At 47.9% G+C, this 22,704-nt stretch overlaps 1 protein-coding gene across 1 annotated transcript in view; it reads right to left on the reverse strand.

The window, feature by feature from the left end:
- The window catches only part of cacna1ab (calcium channel, voltage-dependent, P/Q type, alpha 1A subunit, b), a 178,784-nt gene that overhangs the window by 57,392 nt on the left and 98,688 nt on the right, over positions 1-22,704 (reverse strand). Inside the window, 7 exon segments of the mRNA XM_055158395.1 lie at positions 1,333-1,429; positions 4,301-4,428; positions 6,292-6,442; positions 10,985-11,076; positions 11,543-11,608; positions 12,589-12,705; positions 22,475-22,558. Of these exon segments, the coding sequence (XP_055014370.1) occupies positions 1,333-1,429; positions 4,301-4,428; positions 6,292-6,442; positions 10,985-11,076; positions 11,543-11,608; positions 12,589-12,705; positions 22,475-22,558 (735 nt within the window).

Here is a 22,704-nt window from a genome sequence, read left to right on the forward strand (position 1 = left end):
AAATAAACACTTGGTTATGGTCAAATCAAACATGTCACATGTGTAACTGCACTGTGATTTGAATAGTTTTTCTATGGACTGGAGTGGAGTATGTGACTATGGGAACTGTGTAATAATGGAACTGTATAATGAGTGGAGTGTGAAATATTTCAGTGTCTGGCCCCTGTGGCCCTTGGGACAACGGATGGAAATGAGCCTTAGGCTATAATCCGGTGTGTTTACATTCATGTTGTCATGTTTGTTCATTAACATGTTCTGTCCCAATCAAATCAATAAATAAATACATTTATTAATTAATTAAATAAACTATGAAACAATTTAAATAGCAAATATCTTGATGAAAGTGACGTGAGTGAGTCTTGATGGGACCGTTGGAAATCTCTTCATGGTTTATGTTTCTAGACATAATCTGTGTCTTTTTTTCGATAATTTCCTTGTTTGATCCTGATGAATCATTTCCAGAGGAACAGTGAAGAATCGATTCTTTTTATTCCTTTCAGAGCTTCTAGAAAAACCAAATACACAACAAAACCTGCCCATGTTTCTCCGACGCTGCTGAAGTCAGTGACACAGTGTGTCTGGTGTCATGGCGGCGTAGATACTGTTGTCATGGCGACACGTGACGGTGCAAAGCCTCTATAGTCGTTATTGTTGTGTGTTTGTGCAGCACTTTGTGAAACGTGCCACAGAAATAAAGTGGATTTTAGAATAGTTACGCGATCGATAAACAACACAGACGTAACACTTTTGGATCAGTTCTGTCTCAAAGCTGTGGTATCGGAGTATCGGTATCGCAGGATCGGTGCTTCCCCGGTTCGCACAGGAGGATCTGAATCTGACTCCGAGCGGAAATATACAAACACTCCAAATCTAAAACTCTACCCACGGGTTTCAGGGGCCGGGAAATGCAGAGATAAGTTTTCAAAAGCGTCCGTGTTCGGTCGTGGGTAAACGGCCCCGAGCCCCGCGGGTAGCGTCTGGTCTGCGTTTGCCTCAGCGGCGCCCCCTGCCTGTGTCTCTGCTCCGCAACCCGCCCCACAGAACGATGCACCGTGTTTGTGCTCAGGCAAAAAAAAACAAAAAAACTATAGAGAGACAGCAAGCACAACCGGACTGGACGCGTCTAACGCCAGTCTGATCTGATCGAGCAGTGCCCCATGCTGGTGGCAGTGTGGTACTGCAGCGTCCCAAAAACATTCTCAATCCAAGGCATCAAACAGAAACTTTCGATGGTGAGATGAAAGTGCAAACCTGAACTAAAAAAAGAAAACAAAGCAAAAAAAAAAGAAAAAACTATCGTCTACAGTGGCACATTCAGGCTCTGGTCCAAACCTTGCACGCCACCCTATGAGGGCATTTCTTGCCAAGGCCCAGGGGGGGGGAGATAACCCGCAATAAACTGTACATATCCTTATAATGAATGCGCCCGCTGCAAGAAGAATACAAGGACGCAAGGTTAGGAAGGAGACAAGGACGCAAGGTTAGGAAGGAGACAAGGACGCAAGGTTAGGAAGAAGATACAGGAGAGAGGAGAGAGAGAGAGAAGAGGAGAGAGAGAGAGAGAGGAGAGAGAGACGAGGAGAGAGAGAGAGGGAGGAGAGAGAGAGAGAGAGAGAGAGAGAGGAGAGAGAGAGGAGACGAGGAGAGAGAGAGAGAGGAGAGGAGACAAGGAGAGGAGAGAGGAGAGGAGATGAGGAGAGAGGAGAGAGAGAGGAGAGAGGAGAAGAGAGAGAGGAGAGAGAGAGGAGAGGAGAGGAGAGAGAGGAGAACAAGGAGAGGAGAGAGGAGAGAGGAGAGGAGAGGAGGAGAGAGGAGACGAGGAGAGAGGAGACGAGGAGAGAGGAGAGGAGAGAGGAGAGGAGACAAGGAGAGGAGAGAGGAGGAGAGAGAGAGGAGAGAGAGAGGAGAGAGACAGAGGAGAGAGAGAGAGGAGAGGAGAGAGACAGAGAAGAGGAGAGAGGAGGAGAGGAGGAGAGAGGAGAGAGAGGAGAGAGAGGAGAGGAGAGAGACAGAGAAGAGGAGAGAGAGAGAGGAGAGAGAGAGAGGAGAGGAGAGAGAGGAGAGAGAGGAGAGATGAGGAGAGGAGACAAGGAGAGAGGAAGGAGGAAAGGAGAGAGAGGAGAGGAGAGGAGATGAGGAGGAGAGGAGAGGAGAGAGAGGAAGGAGAGGAGAGGAGAGAGGAGAGAGGAGAGAGAGGAGAGAGGAGACGAGGAGAGAGGAGAGAGGAGAGAGGAGAGAGGAGAGGAGAGAGAAGAGAGGAAAGGAGAGGAGAGAGGAGAGGAGACGAGGAAGGAGAGAGGAGGAGAGGAGAGGAGGGTTAGGAAGCAGACACAGGACAAAAGAGAAGAGAGAGGAGGACAGGAGGACAGGAGGAAAGAGGAGGAGAGAAGAGAAGAGAGAGGAGAAAGAGAGGAGGAAGAGAGGAGAGAGAGATGGAGGGCACAGAGGAGGAGTAGAGGAGGAGTAGAGGAGACAGAGAGAGGAGAGAGAGACAGAGAGAGACAGAAAGACGAGAGAGAGGGGGAGAAGAGAGAGGAGAGGAGAAGAGAGAAAGAGGAGAGAGACAGAGGAGAGAGGGAAAGAGACAGAGAGAAAGAAGGAGAGACAGAGAGAGAGAGAGGAGAGAGAGAGAAGAGAGAGAGCGGGAGAGAATGAGAAACAAACAGAGAGACAGAGAGAGAGAGACAGACACAAAGAGAAAGGAGGGAGACAGAGAGAGAAGAGAGAGACGGAGAAAAAAAGGGAGGAAGACACAGCGAGAGCGAGAGAAAGAGAGAGAGGAGAGATAGAGAGAAAGAAGGAGAAAGAAACAGATAGAGAGAGAGAGGAGGAGGAGAGGGAGGAGAGGAGAGGAGAGAGAAGAGAAGAGAGGAGGAGAGAGGATAGAGGAAGAGGAGGAGGAAGAGGAGAGAGGAGAGGAAGAGGAGGAGGAAGAGGAGGAGGAGAGAGGAGGAGGAGAGAGGAGAGGAGAGAAGAGGAGGAAAGAGGAGGAGGAAGAGGAGGAGGAGTGGCTCTGGAGTCAGAGTTCGTTCAGAGACTCCGTTTGTGTTTTTGTCCTGGACCTTGGAGAGAGAGCGAGAGCCGTTACTGTGCATTCACAAATAACACACTTAAAGCTGCACTGCGGAACTTTTCTGCTCCCGGGGGGGGGGGCCTGACACCCTACGGCTCGTCTCTATGTTACCGCTTTGTCCAGAATGTTCCACAGCGCGGCATTTACTGTATCTCCACGGCGCCGTACTGCGGGAACATTCCAGGCAGAGAGAGAGCCACGGCGACGGCAGGTGGAGAAAAAAGCTCCGCAGTGCAGCTTTAACTTGTTTCCATGGCGATCTGTGCCGCTTCACACTGTGGTCCTTTTTTTTTTTTTATAACAAAATAAAACAAAAAACAAAAACAACAAAAACTCTGGAGGATTCTGACTCCTCGTCTCGTTCTGTCGTGGTGAAGGTTTTTACGTCAGATGCCCTTCCACGAGCTTCATTTCTCCAGGCTTTGGACTGGCACAAAGACCAGACCCGCCTCCTCTGACAGGAACTTTTACTTTACTGATCTGTGGTCACGTAAGTCCTGGTTCAGTCCTGGTTCAGTCCTGGTTTAGTCCTGGTTCAGTCCTGGTTCAGTCCTGGTTTAGTCCTGGTTCAGTCCTGGTTTAGTCCTGGTTCAGTCCTGGTTCAGTCCTGGTTTAGTCCTGGTTCAGTCCTGGTTTAGTCCTGGTTTAGTCCTGGTTTAGTCCTGGTTCAGTCCTGGTTTAGTCCTGGTTAAGTCCCTGTGCTTCTGGTCAGATGGTTCTGTCAAAGGTTTCTGTATTTCACATTGAATCATTGGAGTGGGCGGAGTCGGCGGATAGAGTCAGCGGGTGGAGTCAGCGGGCGGAGTCAGTGGGTGGAGTCAGTGGGCGGAGTCAGCGGGTGGAGTCAGTGGGTGGAGTCAGTGGGTGAAGTCAGTGGGTGGAGTCAGTGGGTGGAGTCAGCGGTCAGTGGGTGGAGTCAGTGGGCGGAGTCAGCGGTGGAGTCAGTGGGTGGAGTCAGCGGGTGGAGTCAGTGGGCGGAGTCAGCGTCAGTGGGCGGAGTCAGCGGGTGGAGTCAGTGGGGCGGAGTCACAGTCAGTGGGTGGAGTCAGTGGGTGGAGTCAGTGGGTGGAGTCAGTCAGTGGGTGGGTCAGTGGGTGGAGTCAGTGGGTGGAGTCAGCGGTCAGTGGGTGGAGTCAGTGGGTGGAGTCAGTGGGTGGAGTCAGTGGGTGGAGTCAGCGGGTGGAGTCAGTGGGTCGGAGTCAGTGGGCGGAGTCAGGGGGCACTCACCAGGCGGCTGGGTCATACTCGGCCCAGATCCTGACGTACTCGTCGAGGTGGTGAGGACCCAGGATGGACGAGTCTCGGGTCAAATACTCAAAGTTATCCATGATGACGGCGACGAACAGGTTCAACATCTGCGGAGAGGAGAGCAGCCGCACTCAACAGGGAGTATTATACTCAACAGGGAGTATTATACTCAACAGGGAGTATTATACTCAACAGGGAGTATTATACTCAACAGGGAGTATTATACTCAACAGGGAGTATTATACTCAACAGGGAGTATAGAGGCTTTGCACCGTCACGTGTCTCCATGGCAACAGTACCTACGCCGCCATGACACCAGACACACTGTGTCACTGACTTCAGCAGCGTCGGAGAAACATGGGCAGGTTTTGTTGTGTATTTGTTGTTCTAGACGCTCTGAAAGGAATAAAAAGAATCGATTCTTCACTGTTCCTCTGGAAATGACTCATCAGGATCAAACAAGGAAATTATCAAAAAAAAAAAAGACGGGAATTATGTCTAGAAACATAAACCATGAAGAGATTTCCAATGATCCCATCAAGACACACTCACGTCACTTTCATCAAGATATTTGTTATTTAAATAGTTTCATAGTTTATTTAATGAGAGAAGCACATTTACTGAACTAAAATGTAAAAAGAAAACATCTGCAGTAGAAACTGTATGTTCCAGCACATATAAACATGTCACTCGTCGTAGGACCATGTTTTCTTTATTGTCTTGTTTATCCACAACTTTGTCTTCTAGAATTAATCTCTTTTTGTGAGTGGATCTTTCTAACGTCGTGAGGATCTTTTCATGGTCGATTCTTTCGAGGTTCGACTCACAGACTCTTCGACTCGTGCGTCGTGTTGATCACAGGAGCCAGTGTGGGTTCATTGAATCATAAACTAGTGCAGGTTTTCCTGGATAAATTAATGACATTTTAGTTCAGTAAATGTGATTCTTTAATTAAATAAACTATGAAACAATTTAAATAGAAAATATCTTGATGAAACTTCAGGTGTCTTGATGGGACCATTGGAAATCTCTTCGTGGTTTATGTTTCTAGACATAATCTGCGTCTTTTTTTTGATAATTTCCTTGTTTGATCCTGATGAGTCATTTCCAGAGGAACAGTGAAGAAACAAATCATTTTATCCTTTCAGAGCTTCTAGACCAGGAGAGTCAAACTCATTTTGTTCCGGGGTCGTGTCCAAACTACTTTGATCCAAAGTGTCTGGATCAGAAAACTCCCAAATATAACCCAAAAACCCCAAAAATAACAATAAGTTCAAATATTATAATATTATGAACAACCTGAAACTTTAAGAAAAATACAATTTCAACACAAAGTTTGAACATGAACTTGTCTGTAAACAGGAATAAGTCCATTTTTGTTGTAAAATCCTGCACTCGGCTCCACTTTTCTCATGTTGGACATTTTTCTGATGAGGGTGTCACGGTCAACAGTCAAAACGATCGTCCTTTAAGAGCGTTTGGAAAGAGACAAGTCTTCATTTGTGCTGCTCTGGTGGGAGGGGCCACGTACAGAGACGCTGGAGACGCTGCTGCAATAAACACCACAGACATTTTTTTTTTGATTTTAAAAGGGCCACATTAAAAGGTCTTGGAGGGCCGGATCTGGCCCCCGGGCCGTATGTTTGACATCTGTGATTTAGAACAACAAATACACAACAAAACCTGCCCATGTTTCTCCGACGCTGCTGAAGTCAGTGACACAGTGTGTCTGGTGTCATGGCGGCGTAGGTACTGTTGTCATGGAGACACGTGACGGTGCAAAGCCTCTATAGTACAGAGGAAGAGGAGCGGGTAGAGGTGTCGCGGGCACAGGTGTGTCGCGGGCACACGCGTCGCGGGCACACGTGTCGCGGGCACACGCGTGTCGCGGGCACACGCGTCGCGGGCACACGCGTCGCGGGCACACGCGTCGCGGGCACACGCGTCGCGGGCACATGTGTCGTTCTCACCAGGAAGGAGCAGAGGAAGATGAAGGAGACGAAGTAGGTGTAGGCGAAGGTGCTGCCGCACTCCGGCCCCGAGTTCCCAGAGTCGGGGTCACACTCTTTTCCTCCCAAACACGCCAACATGATCTCATGCCACGCCTCCCCCGTGGCACTCCTGCAGCGCGCACACACACACACACACACAGAGGCACACACACACACACACACACACACACACACACACACAGAGGACACACACACACACACACACACACAGAGGGCACACACACACACACACAGAGGGACACACACACACACACAGAGAGGACACACACACACACACAGAGGGCACACACACACACTCACACAGAGGGCACACGCACACAGAGGGCACACACACACACACACAGAGGGCACACACACACACACACACACACACACACACAGAGGGCACACACACACACACACACAGAGGACACACACACACACACACACACACAGAGGGCACACACACACAGAGGGCACACACACACACAGAGGGCACACACACACACACACACTTGATCAGAGAGTAAATTAAACATATTCTTTTGCAAAGAAACAACAGCGAGACTTTTTGGTCAACGAAAATTTGACTAAAGTTAACAAACACCACCTCCCAAACCTGACCTGTCACCTGACACCTGACACCTGAACCTGACACTGACACCTGACACCTCACCTGACACCTGACACTGACACCTGTCACCTGACTGACACCTTCACCACACCTGACACCTGACACCTGACACCTGACACCTGACACCTGTCACCTGACACCTGACACCTGACACCTGACACCTGTCACCTGACACCTGTCACCTGACACTGACACCTGACACCTGACACCTGACACTGACTGACCTGTCACCTGACACCTGACACCTGTCACCTGACACTGACACCTGACACTGACACACCTGTCACCTGACTGACACCTGTCACTGACACCTGACACCTGACACCTGACACCTGACACCTGTCACACCTGACACCTGTCACCTGACCTGTCACCTGACACCTCACCTGACACCTGACACCTGACACCTGTCACTGACACCTCACCTGACACCTGACACCTGACACCTGACACCTGACACCTGACCTACACCTGTCACCTGACACCTGACACCTGACACCTGACACCTGACACCTGTCACCTGTCACCTGTCACCTGACACCTGTCACCTGACACCTGACACCTGTCACCTGACACCTGACACCTGACACCTGTCACCTGACACCTGACACCTGACACCTGTCACCTGACACCTGACACCTGTCACTGACACCTGACACCTGACACCTGTCACCTGACACCTGTCACCTGACACCTGACACCTGTCACCTGACACCTGTCACCTGTCACCTGACACCTGACACCTGTCACCTGACACCTGTCACCTGACACCTGACACCTGTCACCTGTCACCTGTCACCTGACACCTGTCACCTGTCACCTGACACCTGGCACCTGACACCTGTCACCTGTCACCTGGCACCTGTCACCTGTCACCTGACACCTGTCACCTGACACCTGTCACCTGACACCTGACACCTGTCACCTGACACCTGTCACCTGACACCTGTCACCTGTCACCTGGCACCTGACACCTGACACCTGACACCTGACACCTGACACCTGTCACCTGGCACCTGCACCTGTCACCTGTCACCTGAACACCTGACACCTGTCACCTGCACCTGTCACCTGACACCTGACACCTGGCACACTCACCTGTCACCTGACACCTGACACCTGTCACCTGACACCTGACCTGACCTGCACCTGTCACCTGCACCTGACACTGCACCTGCACCTGGCACCTGCACCTGTCACCTGCACCTGCACCTGACACCTGTCACCTGTCACCTGACCCACCTGACACCTGACACCTGTCACCTGACACCTGACACCTGTGACACCTGACACCTGACACCTGACACCTGACACCTGTCACCTGACACCTGCACCTGACACCTTCACCTGACACCTGACACCTGACACCTGTCACCTGCACCTGACACCTGTCACACCTGACACCTGACACCTGCACCTGTCACCTGACACCTGACACCTGACACCTGACACCTGACCTGACACCTGACCTGTCACCTGACACCTGTCACCTGACACCTGACACCTGACACCTGACACCTGACACCTGACACCTGTCACCTGACACCTGACACCTGTCACCTGACACCTGTCACCTGCACCTGGCACTGACACCTGAACACCTGTCACCTGACACCTGACACCTGACCTCACCTGCACCTGACACCTGCACCTGGCACCTGACACCTGGCACCTGTCACCTGGCACCTGACACCTGTCACCTGTCACCTGGCACCTGTCACCTGACACCTGACACCTGACACCTGTCACCTGGCACCTGACACCTGGCACCTGTCACCTGACACCTGGCACCTGACACCTGGCACCTGGCACCTGACACCTGTCACCTGACACCTGTCACCTGGCACCTGACACCTGTCACCTGGCACCTGACACCTGGCACCTGTCACCTGACACCTGACACCTGGCACCTGGCACCTGGCACCTGGCACCTGGCACCTGGCACCTGGCACCTGACACCTGACCTGCACCTGACACCTGACACCTGGCACCTGGCACCTGACACCTGGCACCTGACACCTGACACCTGTCACCTGTCACCTGACACCTGACACCTGGCACCTGACACCTGGCACCTGGCACCTGGACTGGCACCTGTCACTCGGCATAAAGACTAAAATAAAAATCCAGTCAAAAAACTAAAAATAAATGTACAGTTTTCATCTGGATGTGACGTTTATGAAGAATTGTTTTCAAATTAAAGTAAAACTCAGATATAACAGAACTGTTAACCCAGGACCCAGACCCAGAGAGACCCAGACCCAGACCAGACCCAGACCCAGACCTAGACCCAGACCCAGACCCAGACCTAGACCAGACCTAGACCCAGACCCCTAGACCCAGACCTAGACCAGACCCTAGACCTAGACCTAGACCCAGACCCAGACCCAGACTAGACCAGACCTAGACCCAGACCAGACCTAGACCCAGACCCAGACCTAGACCCAGACCTAGACCCAGACCTAGACCCAGACCCAGACCCAGATCCAGACCCAGACCAGACCTACCCAGACCCAGACCCAGACCTAGACCTAGACCCAGACCCAGACCCAGACCCAGACCCAGACCCAGACCCAGACCCAGACCTAGACCCAGACCCAGACCTAGACCTAGACCTAGACCCAGACCCAGACCTAGACCCAGACCTAGACCAGACCCAGACCTAGACCCAGACCCAGACCCAGACCTAGACCTAGACCCAGACCTAGACCCAGACCTAGACCCTAGACCCAGACCCCTAGACCCAGGCCAGACCCAGACCCCTAGACCCCCCAGACCCAGACCAGACCCTAGACCCAGACCAGACCTAGACCAGACCCCACCAGACCTCCCAGACCCAGACCTAGACCTAGACCTAGACCCCGACCCAGACCCCAGACCTAGACCAGACCAGACCTAGACCTAGACCCTAGACCTAGACCAGACCTAGACCTAGACCCAGACCAGACCAGACCAGACCCAGACCCAGATCCAGACCCAGACCCAGACCCAGACCCAGACCCAGACCTAGACCTAGACCAAGACCCAGACCAGACCCAGACCCAGACCAGACCCAGACCCAGACCCAGACCCAGACCAGACCAGACCCAGACCCAGACCCAGACCTAGACCCGACCCAGACCCAGACTAGACCTAGACCTAGACCCAGACCAGACCTAGACCAGACCCAGACTAGACCAGACCTAGACCCAGACCCCAGACCCAGACCAGACCCAGACCTAGACAGACCAGAGAAGACCCAGACCTCCAGACCCAGAGAGACCAGACCCAGACCCAGACCCCTAGACCAGACCAGACCCCTAGACCCAGACCTAGACCAGACCCAGACCCAGACCAGACCCAGACCAGACCCAGACCCAGACCAGACCTAGACCCAGACCCAGACCCAGACCAGACCCAGACCAGACCAGACCAGACCAGACCCTAGACCCAGACCAGACCAGACCCAGACCTAGACCCAGACCCAGACCCAGACCCAGACCTCCAGACCCAGACCCCAGACCCGACCCAGACCCAGACCCAGACCCCAGACCCAGACTCCAGACCTAGACCCAGACCCAGACCAGAACCTAGACCCAGACCCAGACCTAGACCCAGACCCAGACCCAGACCTAGACCTAGACCCAGACCGACCAGACCAGACCTAGACGACCAGACCTAGACCCAGACCTCCAGACCCAGACCTAGACCCAGACCTAGACCCCCAGACCCAGACCCAGACCCAGACCTAGACCTAGACCCAGACCCAGACCAGACCAGACCAGACCTAGACCCAGAGACCTAGACCCAGACAGACTAGACCAGACCCAGACCCAGATCCAGACCCAGACTCAGACCCAGACCTAGACCCAGACCCCCAGACCCAGACCCAGACCAGACCTAGACCCAGACCCAGAGACCCAGACCCAGACCCAGACCTTAGACCTAGACCCAGACCCAGACCCAGACCAGACCAGACCCAGACCCAGACCTAGACCCAGACCCCCAGACCCAGACCCAGACCCAGACCCAGACCCAGACCCAGACCCAGACTCAGACCTGAAGAGCAGCATCAGCGCCATGATGAACGTCCTGAAGTTGTTGTGTTCGTTGATTTCTCCCTCCTCCCCCAGAGCAAGATTACCAAAGAGCTGCAACAGAGGTCACACAGAGGTCACACAGAGGTCACACAGAGGTCACACACAGAGGTCACACAGAGGTCACACAGAGGTCACACAGAGGTCAAACACAGAGGTCACACAGAGGTCACACACAGAGGTCACACAGAGGTCACACACAGGTCACACACACAGAGGTCACACAGGTCACACAGGTCACAGAGGTCACACAGAGGTCACACAGAGGTCACACAGGTCACACAGAGGTCACACAGAGGTCACACAGAGGTCACACAGAGGTCACACACAGAGGTCACACAGAGGTCACACAGAGGTCACACACACAGAGGTCACATCACACAGAGGTCACACACACAGAGGTCACACAGAGGTCACACACACAGGTCACACAGAGGTCACACAGAGGTCACACAGAGAGGTCACACAGAGGTCACACAGAGGTCACACAGAGGTCATGTCCCTGTTGTGTGAGTCTCACCTGCATCCCGATGATGGCGTAGATGAAGAAGAGCATGGCGATGAGGAGGCACACGTAGGGCAGAGCCTGGGCACAGAGGTCACAGAGGTCAGACAGGAGAGGAGAGGGCACAGGGGAGGGGCACAGGAGGAGAGGGCACAGAGGGCACAGAGGAGAGGGCACAGAGGAGAGGGCACAGAGGAGGGGGCACAGAGAGCACAGGGGAGAGGGCACAGGGCACAGGGGAGAGGGCACAGAGAGGGAGGGGCACAGGGGAGAGGGCACAGAGGAGAGGGCACAGAGGAGAGGGCACAGAGGAGAGGGCACAGGGGAGAGGGCACAGGGAGAGGGCACAGAGGAGAGGGCACAGAGGAGGGGGCACAGGGAGAGGGCACAGGGGAGAGGGCACAGGGGAGAGGGCACAGAGGAGAGGGCACAGAGGAGGGGGCACAGAGGAGAGGGCACAGAGGAGAGGGCACAGAGAGGGCACAGAGGAGAGGGCACAGAGGAGAGGGCACAGGGGAGAGGGCACAGAGGAGAGGCACAGGAGAGGGCACAGAGGAGAGGGCACAGAGGAGGGCACAGAGGAGAGAGGAGAGGGACAGAGGAGAGGCACAGAGGAGAGGGCACAGGAGAAGGGCACAGGGAGAGGCACAGAGGGCACAGAGGAGAGGGCACAGAGGAGGGGGCACAGAGGAGAGGGCACAGAGGAGGGCACAGAGGAGGGGGCACAGAGGAGGGCACAGAGGGCACAGGGTTAAAGTCTAAAGAGTATCTGTCATATTTTTCATCTCTTCATCGTTCTTTGGAGCAGCTCGTTTCCTGACGCCCACAGTTGTTCATATTTTTCATTCACTCCACTCGGTGTCCAGTTCTGCTGCCGCCACAGTCGCCCCGGGGCAGAGTGATGGAAGAGCGGCTGCCAAGTGTGGCTGCTGTTCTGTGGCCACTGCTCGTCTGAACGTCAGTGCCCACAGTGAGAGTCCAGGGAAAGGCTGGAGCAGCAGTAGTAGTAGTAGTAGTAGTAGTAGTAGTAGTATTAGCAGTAATAGTATTAGTATTAGTACCTTGAAGGACTGCACAAACGTCCATAGCAGGATGCGTATGGTCTCCCCCTGCCGGAGCAGTTTGATGAGTCGAGCCGCTCGGAACAGCCTCAGGAAACTCAGGTTTATGAAGTTATTCTGAACACAGACAGGACCTTTAACACGTGTACTGCAGTACTCTAGTACTGTGAAGTACTGCACTACTGCAGCACTGTAGTACTGTAGTATTGTAGTACTGTGCTACTGCAAAACTGAGAGAGAAAAGAACAGAAAACTGAAGTACTGCAAAACAGAGTGTGAGAAACAAAGTGAGAGTGAAGTGTGCAGAGGAGCGTCCACACCAGCTCCTCTCCGTTTAACTGTTCACACTCCTTTATGTGACTAGGACCCGTCCTCACTCACACTGTGTGACACGGGCTGTTTACTGTGCACACTGGGGGTGTTCTGCATGTATGTCTGTGGTGGAATGTTCAGGAGTTACCAAGGAAACGCAACGCTCACATTAACAAAACACTGTCAATGAAGTTTTAAGATCATCTGAAATTCAATCAAAAAATACAAAATAGAAAATATTTTTCTTTTCCTGAGATCAGTCTGAGTTTGTTTTTACAACAGATCAGATCAGATCAGATCAGCTGCTGGAGTTCAGACTGTGTTAAAACAAAAGTCAGATTAGAGTCTGACAGAGGCTCAGACGGAGCAGTGCCTGCGGTTAACATCATCATCATCAAACTGTGACGAACAAATAAAATAAACTCTTTAAACGGAGATAAACTGTTGTGACGTGTGGACGTTCCTCCAGCAGAGCAGAGGAGAGAGTGAGGAGAGACAGAGCAGAGAGGAGAGGAAAGAAAAAGAAAAAGAAAAAAGAAAATCAAATCAAATTCACTCGGAAGTCTTCATCCAATCTGGTTCTAAGGTTGTTTTTTTTAAAGAGGAAAATGCACTGATCTTTGGGGACGAGCAGGCCACACAAGATGGAGGATCACTGTCTGCCAACCACGGACAAACGCACTCGACTGAACACGACTGAACACGACTGAACACGACTGAACACGACTGAACTCGACTGAACTCGACTGAACTCGAGGATGTTTTTACGCCTCAAAGTGCATATGACACGTGACAATATTCTGTTCTAAATCAACACTATTTGATTGAAGGTTTTGTGTGTTTTTCTCTCGTTTGATCCACAGACTGTGGAAAGAAAAGGACTGAGGGAGAGTGACGTCACCCACAGCCTTCAGATCCAGTCAAATGAAGCTCACTGAAGCTGCATTTACACTGAAATGAATCACTTTATCACAGAAACGATCTGCGTCCAGACTCGTGGTTTCTGTGTCCGTGAGTCGTCTCTGTCCACGCAGCTTTGAGCACATTTGTTTACGTTTTACAGAAATGAAACTTAAAATCACATGACTCATTTGCATAAACTGAGCCTCAAAAAAAACCCAGGACTGAACCAGGACTAAACCGTTTTCAGTCCTCATCTGGTCCTGGTCTCAGTCTCAGTCTCAATCATGGTCCTGTTCCCAGTCTCAGTCTTGGTCTAAGTCCTGGTCTGGTCCTGGTCTCAGTCCCAGTCTCAGTCTTGGTCCTGGTCTCATTCTGGACTCAATCCTGGTCTGGTCCTGGTCTAAGTCCTGATCTCAGTTCTGGTCTGGTTCCGGTCTGGTCCCGGACCTGATTCAAACCTGGTTCAGTCCTGGTTTAGTCCTGGTTCAGTCCTGGTTTAGTCCTGGTTTAGTCCTGGTTCAGTCCTGGTTTAGTCCTGGTTCAGTCCGTTATCCGTTTTTTCCATTTTTCATTTAAACACAAAATCAAAAACTGAAAAAACAAATCATTATCTGTTTTTTCATTTTGGTTTTGGAGACAAATAATGAAGAAAATCGTTTTTTGTTTTTTTTCATTTTCTTGTTTGTGGTTTTATTCTTATTCTTATTTTATTATATCACCCGTTTCAACCCCGACAGAGTCTGGACCAAACCAAATTTCTGGTCAGACGATGGTGGACACTTCCTTATATCTGCAGGAGCTAACTACACTGAAACTCAACAAAGTGTGTGTGTTAGTTTCAGAGGAGTTTCAGTGTAGTTAGCTCCTCCTGCAGATATAAGGAAGTGTCACCAGCGTCTGACAGAACTGAAGAAGCAGCTTGGACGAGCTGCAAAACGTCTTCAACCAAACTCACTTTTGTCCAGTCGACAAACTGAATTTTCTCCTACATTTGATTTCAGATCATCACGACGTCACGTGGGCAGTAAAAACGAGGAAGTGGAGCACCGCGTCTGAAGTTGCAGCAGCAGATTCTGAGCCGAGGAAGACGGCGAGCGTCAAAACAGTCTTTTCGTGGACCGTGTACGAGCGTTTGTATCTCGGCTGTTTCTTGTTTGTCTCTGGTTTGTTTAAACTGTTTTTTACACAATATCATCACATGACCAACGTCACAAACCCAGAGAATCAGAAGGAGCGAGTCACAGTGACGTGTCCAATCAGGACGAGACTCCAGCTCCTACATCAGAGTATCAGAGTTTTCAGGAGTCCACACAGTCCCCGTCACATCTGGACCAACATGAACTCGTGGAGATCACCAGATCGTTCAGACTCTGGAGACGGATTAATGTGAACAAACACTGCACCCACAAAAAAAAAACAACTCACATACGACTAGTGTGAACGGGGCCTCACATTTAAAAACACAAACATGTGTCATATGCACTTCAGCTTAAGTTCATAATCGAGGTTTATTTGGTTTCTGGTTCATGTCTGTGGTTACTGGGCCTATTTACGTGAAACAAAAACTACCACAGAGTCAAAAAAAAGCTGGATTAGTAATTAATCGGGGTAATGTTTGTAGTGGAAAGTGTCGACATCGTGTTTGGAGTTTAGTTTCAGTTCGAATGATCGATCTAAACGTACTTTAAAGTGAAGTATTTACAGATGCGTTGGCGTTTTGAGCGTTTGTTGTTTTGCGTTTGTCGGTGGTGGGCGGGCAGAGCTGGAGGGCATGAGGGGGGGGGGGGGGGGGCAGGCAGCTTCAGGCACAGCTTCAGGGCCTTGGGGGGGGGGGGGGGGTGGGGGGGGGCTCGTTTTGGGGTCCGGTCCTCGTCATGCAGAGGCTGAACATTCACCGCGACACGGGGAGGGAGGGATTTAAAGCTCCTAAGTCACACAAAACGACTCCTGCGACTCCTGCGACTCCTGCGACTCCTGCGACTCCTGCGACTCCTGCGACTCCTGCGACTCCTGCGAGCGCCGAGTCTGTTCCCTCCTCAGAAACACACCTGGAGTTTTGGTTTTGTTTCGTTCACACGTGCTCCACCGTGTTTTTAAACTCCACACAGCTTCACCACAACCGTTTGGGTCGTTTCAGTCCTGGAATCGTCGATCTCTGTGACCTTGAAAACTCAATTAAACTGTTTGGAATTCAAATATTTACCTACGAGTTTCCATGGAAATAGTCATTTTGAATTGTTGTTTTCGTGTTAAACTGGTGAAAAGTTTTTTTTAATGTGTCTGAGCGTCTGGGGGAGGTTCTGACTGGACAGAGACGCCAGCGGATTTAAGTCTTTAGGAAGAAAACACAGACTTCAGCTGCTCAGGACTAAACCAGGACTAAACCAGGACTAAACCAGGACTAAACCAGGTCTAAACCAGGTCTAAACCAGGACTAAACCAGGACTAAACCAGGTCTACTAAACCAGGACTAAACCAGGGGACTAAACCAGGACTAAACCAGGACTAACCAGGTCTAAAACCAGGACTAAACCAGGACTAAACCAGGTCTAAACCAGGTCTAAAACAGGTCTAAACCAGGACTAAACCAGGACTAAACCAGGACTATATCAGGACTAAACCAGGACTCTGGTCTAAATCCTGATCTCAGTCCCGCTCTGGTTGCGGTCTGGTCCTGGACCTGGTTTAGTCCTGGTTTAGTCCTGGTTCAGTCCGTTATCCGTTTTTTCCATTTTTCATTTAAACACAAAACCTAAAACTGAAAAAAACGAATCTTTATCTGTTTTTTCATTTTGGATTTGGAGACAAATAATGAAGAAAATATATATATATTTTTTTTCATTTTCTCATTTTTAAATTCTTATTTTTTAAATTAATTTAATTTTTAATTCAGATTTTTTCAGAATTAAATGATCAAATCTCTCATGTAAACTTGACGACTGTTTGTGTGTTTACATTTCCAAAGCTCAAGTCTCTGTTCCACCTTGTGATGTCATGAAGTGGTCGTTTTCATGTGAACTGCTCCTTTTATCGTCAGTTCAGTCGAGATCAGTGATTCCAGGACTGAAACGATCCAAACGATTCCAGTGAAAGTTTGTGGGACTAAATGTGTGACTGAAACGAAACAAAACTCCAGGTTTGTTTGTGACGAGGAAACGACATCAGAATAGATTAAAATAAATAAAATAAAGAGTAAAATGGACCTATTAATAATGAGAAAACTGACTCCCTCCTCTGTTTCATTTTCACGTGTAAACAGTTTAAATATTTTATTGAATTATTTTTAGATTATTAATAGTTTCTGGAATCCAACTGCAAATCTGAAAAACCAAAAGGAAGTGAAGAAGGTTTTAGTCCAGTCAGGTTCATTTGGTTTTCAGATAATTTATGTTTTTAGGTTCATTTTTTAGACCAAGAGTTTGTTTCCCACACAGCAACAAACTGAAGGGTTAAAACTTCACGGTAAAATGTTTTTAACCCAAAAAGTGTTATTTTAACTATTTGAAAGTTAAATTCGGGTTCGTGTTTGCCAGAGTTGATCTGGTTGAAGTTAATTCAACTTCCTTTAGTGTTAATTTGTTTCCTCCCTCCACTTCAAACTCCCTCCAGAGTAGAACCAGTTTGAACCAGTTTTGTTCATAATTTCATCTTAAATTCACTCAAATAAAGTGTAAAAATAAAACACGTCTGTGTGTTGTTTAGTTAAATCAGGATAACTCTACAAAGTGTTTTCTGTTTACTCTCAGAACATTAAAATAACTCTGGATTTCAGGTTAAACAGGAACTTTGGTCCAGTTTTACTTAATGAACATTTCCAAAAAATGTTAAATTAACTCTAGAACAGATTAAACTCAGATAAACTCTGAGAAAGTGTTAAAAGTGATTCTGTGAGAACACTAAGGGAAGTTGAATTAACAAAAAAAACAAAAAAAAAAAACAGACTGAAGCCCTGAGCGGCAAAAAGAAAAATAAATTAATTAATTTAAAAAAGGCTCGTCATTTGGGTTCTATTTTCTAAGTGTCTAAGTTTTTTTTTTTCAACAACAACTCAAAAAATAAATAAATAAATAAATCTTGCCTTTATTTTTTTTGCACAAACAGTTATTTATTATTATTATTACTTTTATTTATTATTTATTTTTACTGCTGTTGTGGCTGATGAAAAAAAAAAATATATATATATATTTGATTTTAGATTTTTTTTTTTCCACCAACCACATAAACAGTAAAAAAATAAAAAAAATAATAAAAATAATAATAAATAATAATAAAAATTAAGTAAAAAAAAATTTTTTTTAGAGCTCTTGAGGCACTTAGCCTCTGGAGTGTTTGAGTTTAGTTTTAGTTTAGTTTTTTTTGTTTTTGTTTTTGTTTTTTCCCCATTGCCAACAATAAAAAAAAAAAAAAAAAAAAAAAAGGGCCAAGAGTTTTTTGTTTGGTTTTTGGGAGCTATTGGTGAGACAATAAATAAATAAATAAATAAATAAAAAAATAAAGACTGATTGATTTTTGACTGACCTTAGTTTTTTTTTTTTTTGTTTTTTTTTGCCGCTCAGGGCTTCCGTACATTCTGCTCACGAGCGGGATCGCCTCTCCGCAGACCTGACCTGTAACTTGCCCTGGTCTGTTCTTCCATGAACATAGAGAGAAAGATTTAATGCCGCACTGTGGAACATTCCAGACGAAAAAAAAAAAGACCAAAACCTCCACCAGAAAAGTTCCACAACGCAGCACAAAAAAAAAAAACTAAAAAAAAAACAAACGACATTTTCAACATAAAATTCTCCTGACGTTCTTTTCTTGTTTTAAAGGGTCAGAGTTCAGGTTCTGGAGCATTCGGGAAGCACATGCACGTGGGCGGGGCTTGGGGGGGAGAATGGACCAATGAGGATGCAGCATTGATCGTCGAGAGAGAAATTACAAACCAACCAGATTCTACGTATGTGCCAGTGTGCAGAAGGATGAGGGTGGAGTGGGTGACAGACACGGGTTGAGTGGGACGAGTTTCAGCCCAATTATTGTTTCAGTTTGTTTTTTTTTTTCGTTTTTTTCTGTTTGTTTGTTTTGTTTTCGTTTGTTTTCATGGGGCGAAAACCACGGCGCCGTCACGGGCACGGATGGGCGGAGCACACGATGTGGGAGGAGTCATAGTGCATTTCGATTGGATGGATTTGTCAAAGGGGAGGGGCCAAAGGAGAGGGGGAGGGGTAAAGAAAGCATGTAAAGAGACAGAGAGAGGATCATTACTGCAGCTGCGAAAAAACACGATCAACACAAGAGACAACGGGCACCGGGTCAGCCTCTCTGCGCCGACAACAGCGCCCACGGCGTGCCCACGACGTTCGATACCAAAGAACAGACTCGATAACGATTCTGATTCCACAATAATGATAAAAAAATAATCTTTCGTCAGATAATTTCTGGTGTTTTTTCACTTTAAATTGTGGAATTTTATTTTCTGATCCCAAATGTCCTTATATCTGTGTAAAACCAGGACTAAACCAGGACTAAACCAGGACTAAACCAGGACTAAACCAGGACTAAACCAGGACTAAAACCAGGACTAAACCAACTAAACCAGGACTAAACCAGGACTAAACCAGGACTAAAAACTAAACCAGGACTAAACCAGGACTAAACCAGGACTAAACCAGGTCTAAACCAGGTCTAAACCTGGACTAAACTAAACTAAACCAGGACTAAACCATCCATAAACCTAAACCTGATCTAAACTAGGTCTAAACTAGATTTAATCCAGGTCTAAACCAAATATAAACCAGCTGGAAACCAGGTCTAAACTAAACTAAACCAGGTCTAAACCAGGACTAAACCAGTTCTGATAACGGATCCAAGACATTGTTAGGTCTATGCAAGGACTAAAAACCAAAACCAGGTTTAAGACCAGGACTAAACCAGATCTAACCCAAGGCTAAACCAGGTCTAAACCAGACTAAACCAGTTCTGATAACGGATCCAAGACATTGTTAGTCTATGCAAGGACTAAAAACCAAAACCAGTTTAAGACCAGGACTAAACCAGATCTAACCCAAGGCTAAACCAGGTCTAAACCAGACTAACCAGTTCTGATAAGGATCAAGACATTGTTAGGTCTATGCAAGGACTAAAAACCAAAACCAGTTTAAGACCAGGACTAAACCAGATCTAACCCAAGGCTAAACCAGGTCTAAACCAGGACTAAACCAGGTCTAAACCAGGTCTAAACCAGGTCTAAACCAGGACTAAACCAGGACTAAACCAGGACTAAATCAGGTCTGTGTATCGAACATTAAAATCAGTTGTTTATTGTTTAACACTGACGAGAGTTGATCACCACAGAGAGGCTGAAACATCACATTATAACATCATAGAAAACATGAAAACCCAGGACTAAACCAGGACTAAACCAGGACTAAACCAAAACTAAACCAAGACTAAACTAAACCAGGACTAAGTCAGGTTTAACCCCGGATAATCGAGGCCAAACTGAGGAGTAAACAGATCTAACCAGAGATTAGACCAAAATTAAACCAGGACTAAACCAGTTCTAATAACGGACCCAAGACCACATCAGGTCTATCCAAGGACTAATCCAGAACAAAACCAGGTTTAAATCCAGGACTAAACAAATCTAACCAGATCTAACCCAGGACTAAATCAAGTCTAAACCAGGACTAAACCAGATCTAACCCAGGACTAAATCAGGTCTAAATCAACTGTAACCAGATCTAAACCAGGTCTAAACTAAACCAGGTCTAAACTAAACCAGGTCTACCTGAGGAGTAAACAGGTCTAAACCAAGATTAAACCAGGACTAACCCAGGACTAAACCAGGACTAAACCAGGTCTAAACCTAGAACTAAACCAGGAATAAACCAGGACTAAACCAGGTCTAACCCAGGACTAAACCAGGACTAAAACAGGACTTAACTGGGTCTAACCCAGGACAAAACCAGGTCTAAACCAAGACTAAACCAGGACTAAACCAGGACTAAACCAGGTCTAAACCAGGACTAAACCAAGTTCAAATCCATGTGCATCATTAAACATTTGTTCTTGTCGCACAAACCTCCTGAGTCTTTCTTATTCAAATAAATAAACAGATAAAAACCCAACATTCTGAATCGAAGACTTTGACAGGTGCAGTGTTCTTTAACGACAGGTGCAGTGTTCTTTACGACAGTGCAGTGTTCTTTAACGACACAGGTGCAGTGTTCTTTAACGACAGGTGCAGTGTTCTTTAACGACAGTGCAGTTCTTTAACGAAGGTGCAGTGTTCTTTAATGACAGGTGCAGTGTTCATTAACGACAGGTGCAGTGTTCTTTAATGACAGGTGCAGTGTTCATTAACGACAGGTGCAGTGTTCTTTAACGACAGGTGCAGTGTTCTTTAACGACAGGTGCAGTGTTCTTTAACGACAGGTGCAGTGTTCTTAACACAGTGCAGTGTTCTTTAAGTGTTCTTTGACAGGTGCAGTGTTCTTTAACGACAGGTGCAGTGTTCTTTAACGACAGGTGCAGTGTTCTTTAACGACAGGTGCAGTGTTCTTTAACGACAGGTGCAGTGTTCTTTAACGACAGGTGCAGTGTTCTTTAACGACAGTGTTCTTTAACGACAGGTGCAGTGTTCTTTAACGACAGGTGCAGTGTTCTTTAACGACAGGTGCAGTGTTCTTTAACGACAGGTGCAGTGTTCTTTAACACAGGCGCAGTGTTCTTTAACGACAGGTGCAGTGTTCTTAACGACAGGTGCAGTGTTCATTAACGACAGGTGCAGTGTTCTTTAACGACAGGTGCGTGTTCTTTAACGACAGGTGCAGTGTTCTTTAATGACAGTGCAGTGTTCTTTAACGACAGGTGCAGTGTTCTTTAACGACAGCGTGCAGTGTTCTTTAACGACAGGTGCAGTGTTCTTTAATGACAGGTCATGTTCATTAACGACAGGTGCAGTGTTCTTTAATGACAGGTGCAGTGTTCATTAACGACAGGTGAGTGTTCTTTAACAGAGGTGCAGTGTTTTAACGACAGGTGCAGTGTTCTTTAACGACAGGTGCAGTGTTCTTTAACAGGTGCAGTGTTCTTTTGCAGTGTTCTTTAACGACAGGTGCAGTGTTCTTTAACGACAGGTGCAGTGTTCTTTAACGACAGGTGCAGTGTTCTTTAACGACAGGTGCAGTGTTCTTTAACGACAGTGCAGTGTTCTTTAATGACAGGTGCAGTGTTCTTTAATGACAGGTGCAGTTTCTTTAACGACAGGTGCAGTGTTCTTAACGACACTTTAACGACAGGTGCAGTGTTCTTTAACGACAGGTGCAGTGTTCTTTAACGACAGGTGCAGTGTTCTTTAACGACAGGTGCAGTGTTCTTTAACGACAGGTGCAGTGTTCATTAACGACAGGTGCAGTGTTCTTTAACGACAGGTGCAGTGTTCTTTAACGACAAGTTCTTAAGACAGGTGCAGTGTTCTTTAACGACAGGTGCAGTGTTCTTTAACGACAGGTGCAGTGTTCTTTAACGACAGGTGCAGTGTTCTTTAACGACAGGTGCAGTGTTCTTTAACGACAGGTCTTTAACGACAGGTGCAGTGTTCTTTAACGACAGGTGCAGTGTTCTTTAACGACAGGTGCGCACCTTGACAAAGTCGTTAATGAAATCCGTGCAGTGAGAGTCTTACCCCGAGCTCCGTGACCAGGATGTCCGTGATGGAGCCGAGCACGGACACGAAGTCAAAGATGTTCCAGGCGTCTCGGAAGAAATTCTGAACAGAAACAAGATCGAGAACGAATTAAAATCCGACTTTCAGAGCAAATATCAGGCCCGGAATGTTCCACAGTGTGACTTTAAACAGATCCGCTTCACGTTTATTCACTTACAGGTGATTTTAAAGCTCAAAAACACCTCGAA

The sequence above is a fragment of the Boleophthalmus pectinirostris genome, unplaced genomic scaffold, assembly GCF_026225935.1.
Source record: "Boleophthalmus pectinirostris isolate CB_2022bp ecotype Guang Dong unplaced genomic scaffold, ASM2622593v1 HiC_scaffold_22, whole genome shotgun sequence".
Taxonomy (NCBI): domain Eukaryota; kingdom Metazoa; phylum Chordata; class Actinopteri; order Gobiiformes; family Gobiidae; genus Boleophthalmus; species Boleophthalmus pectinirostris.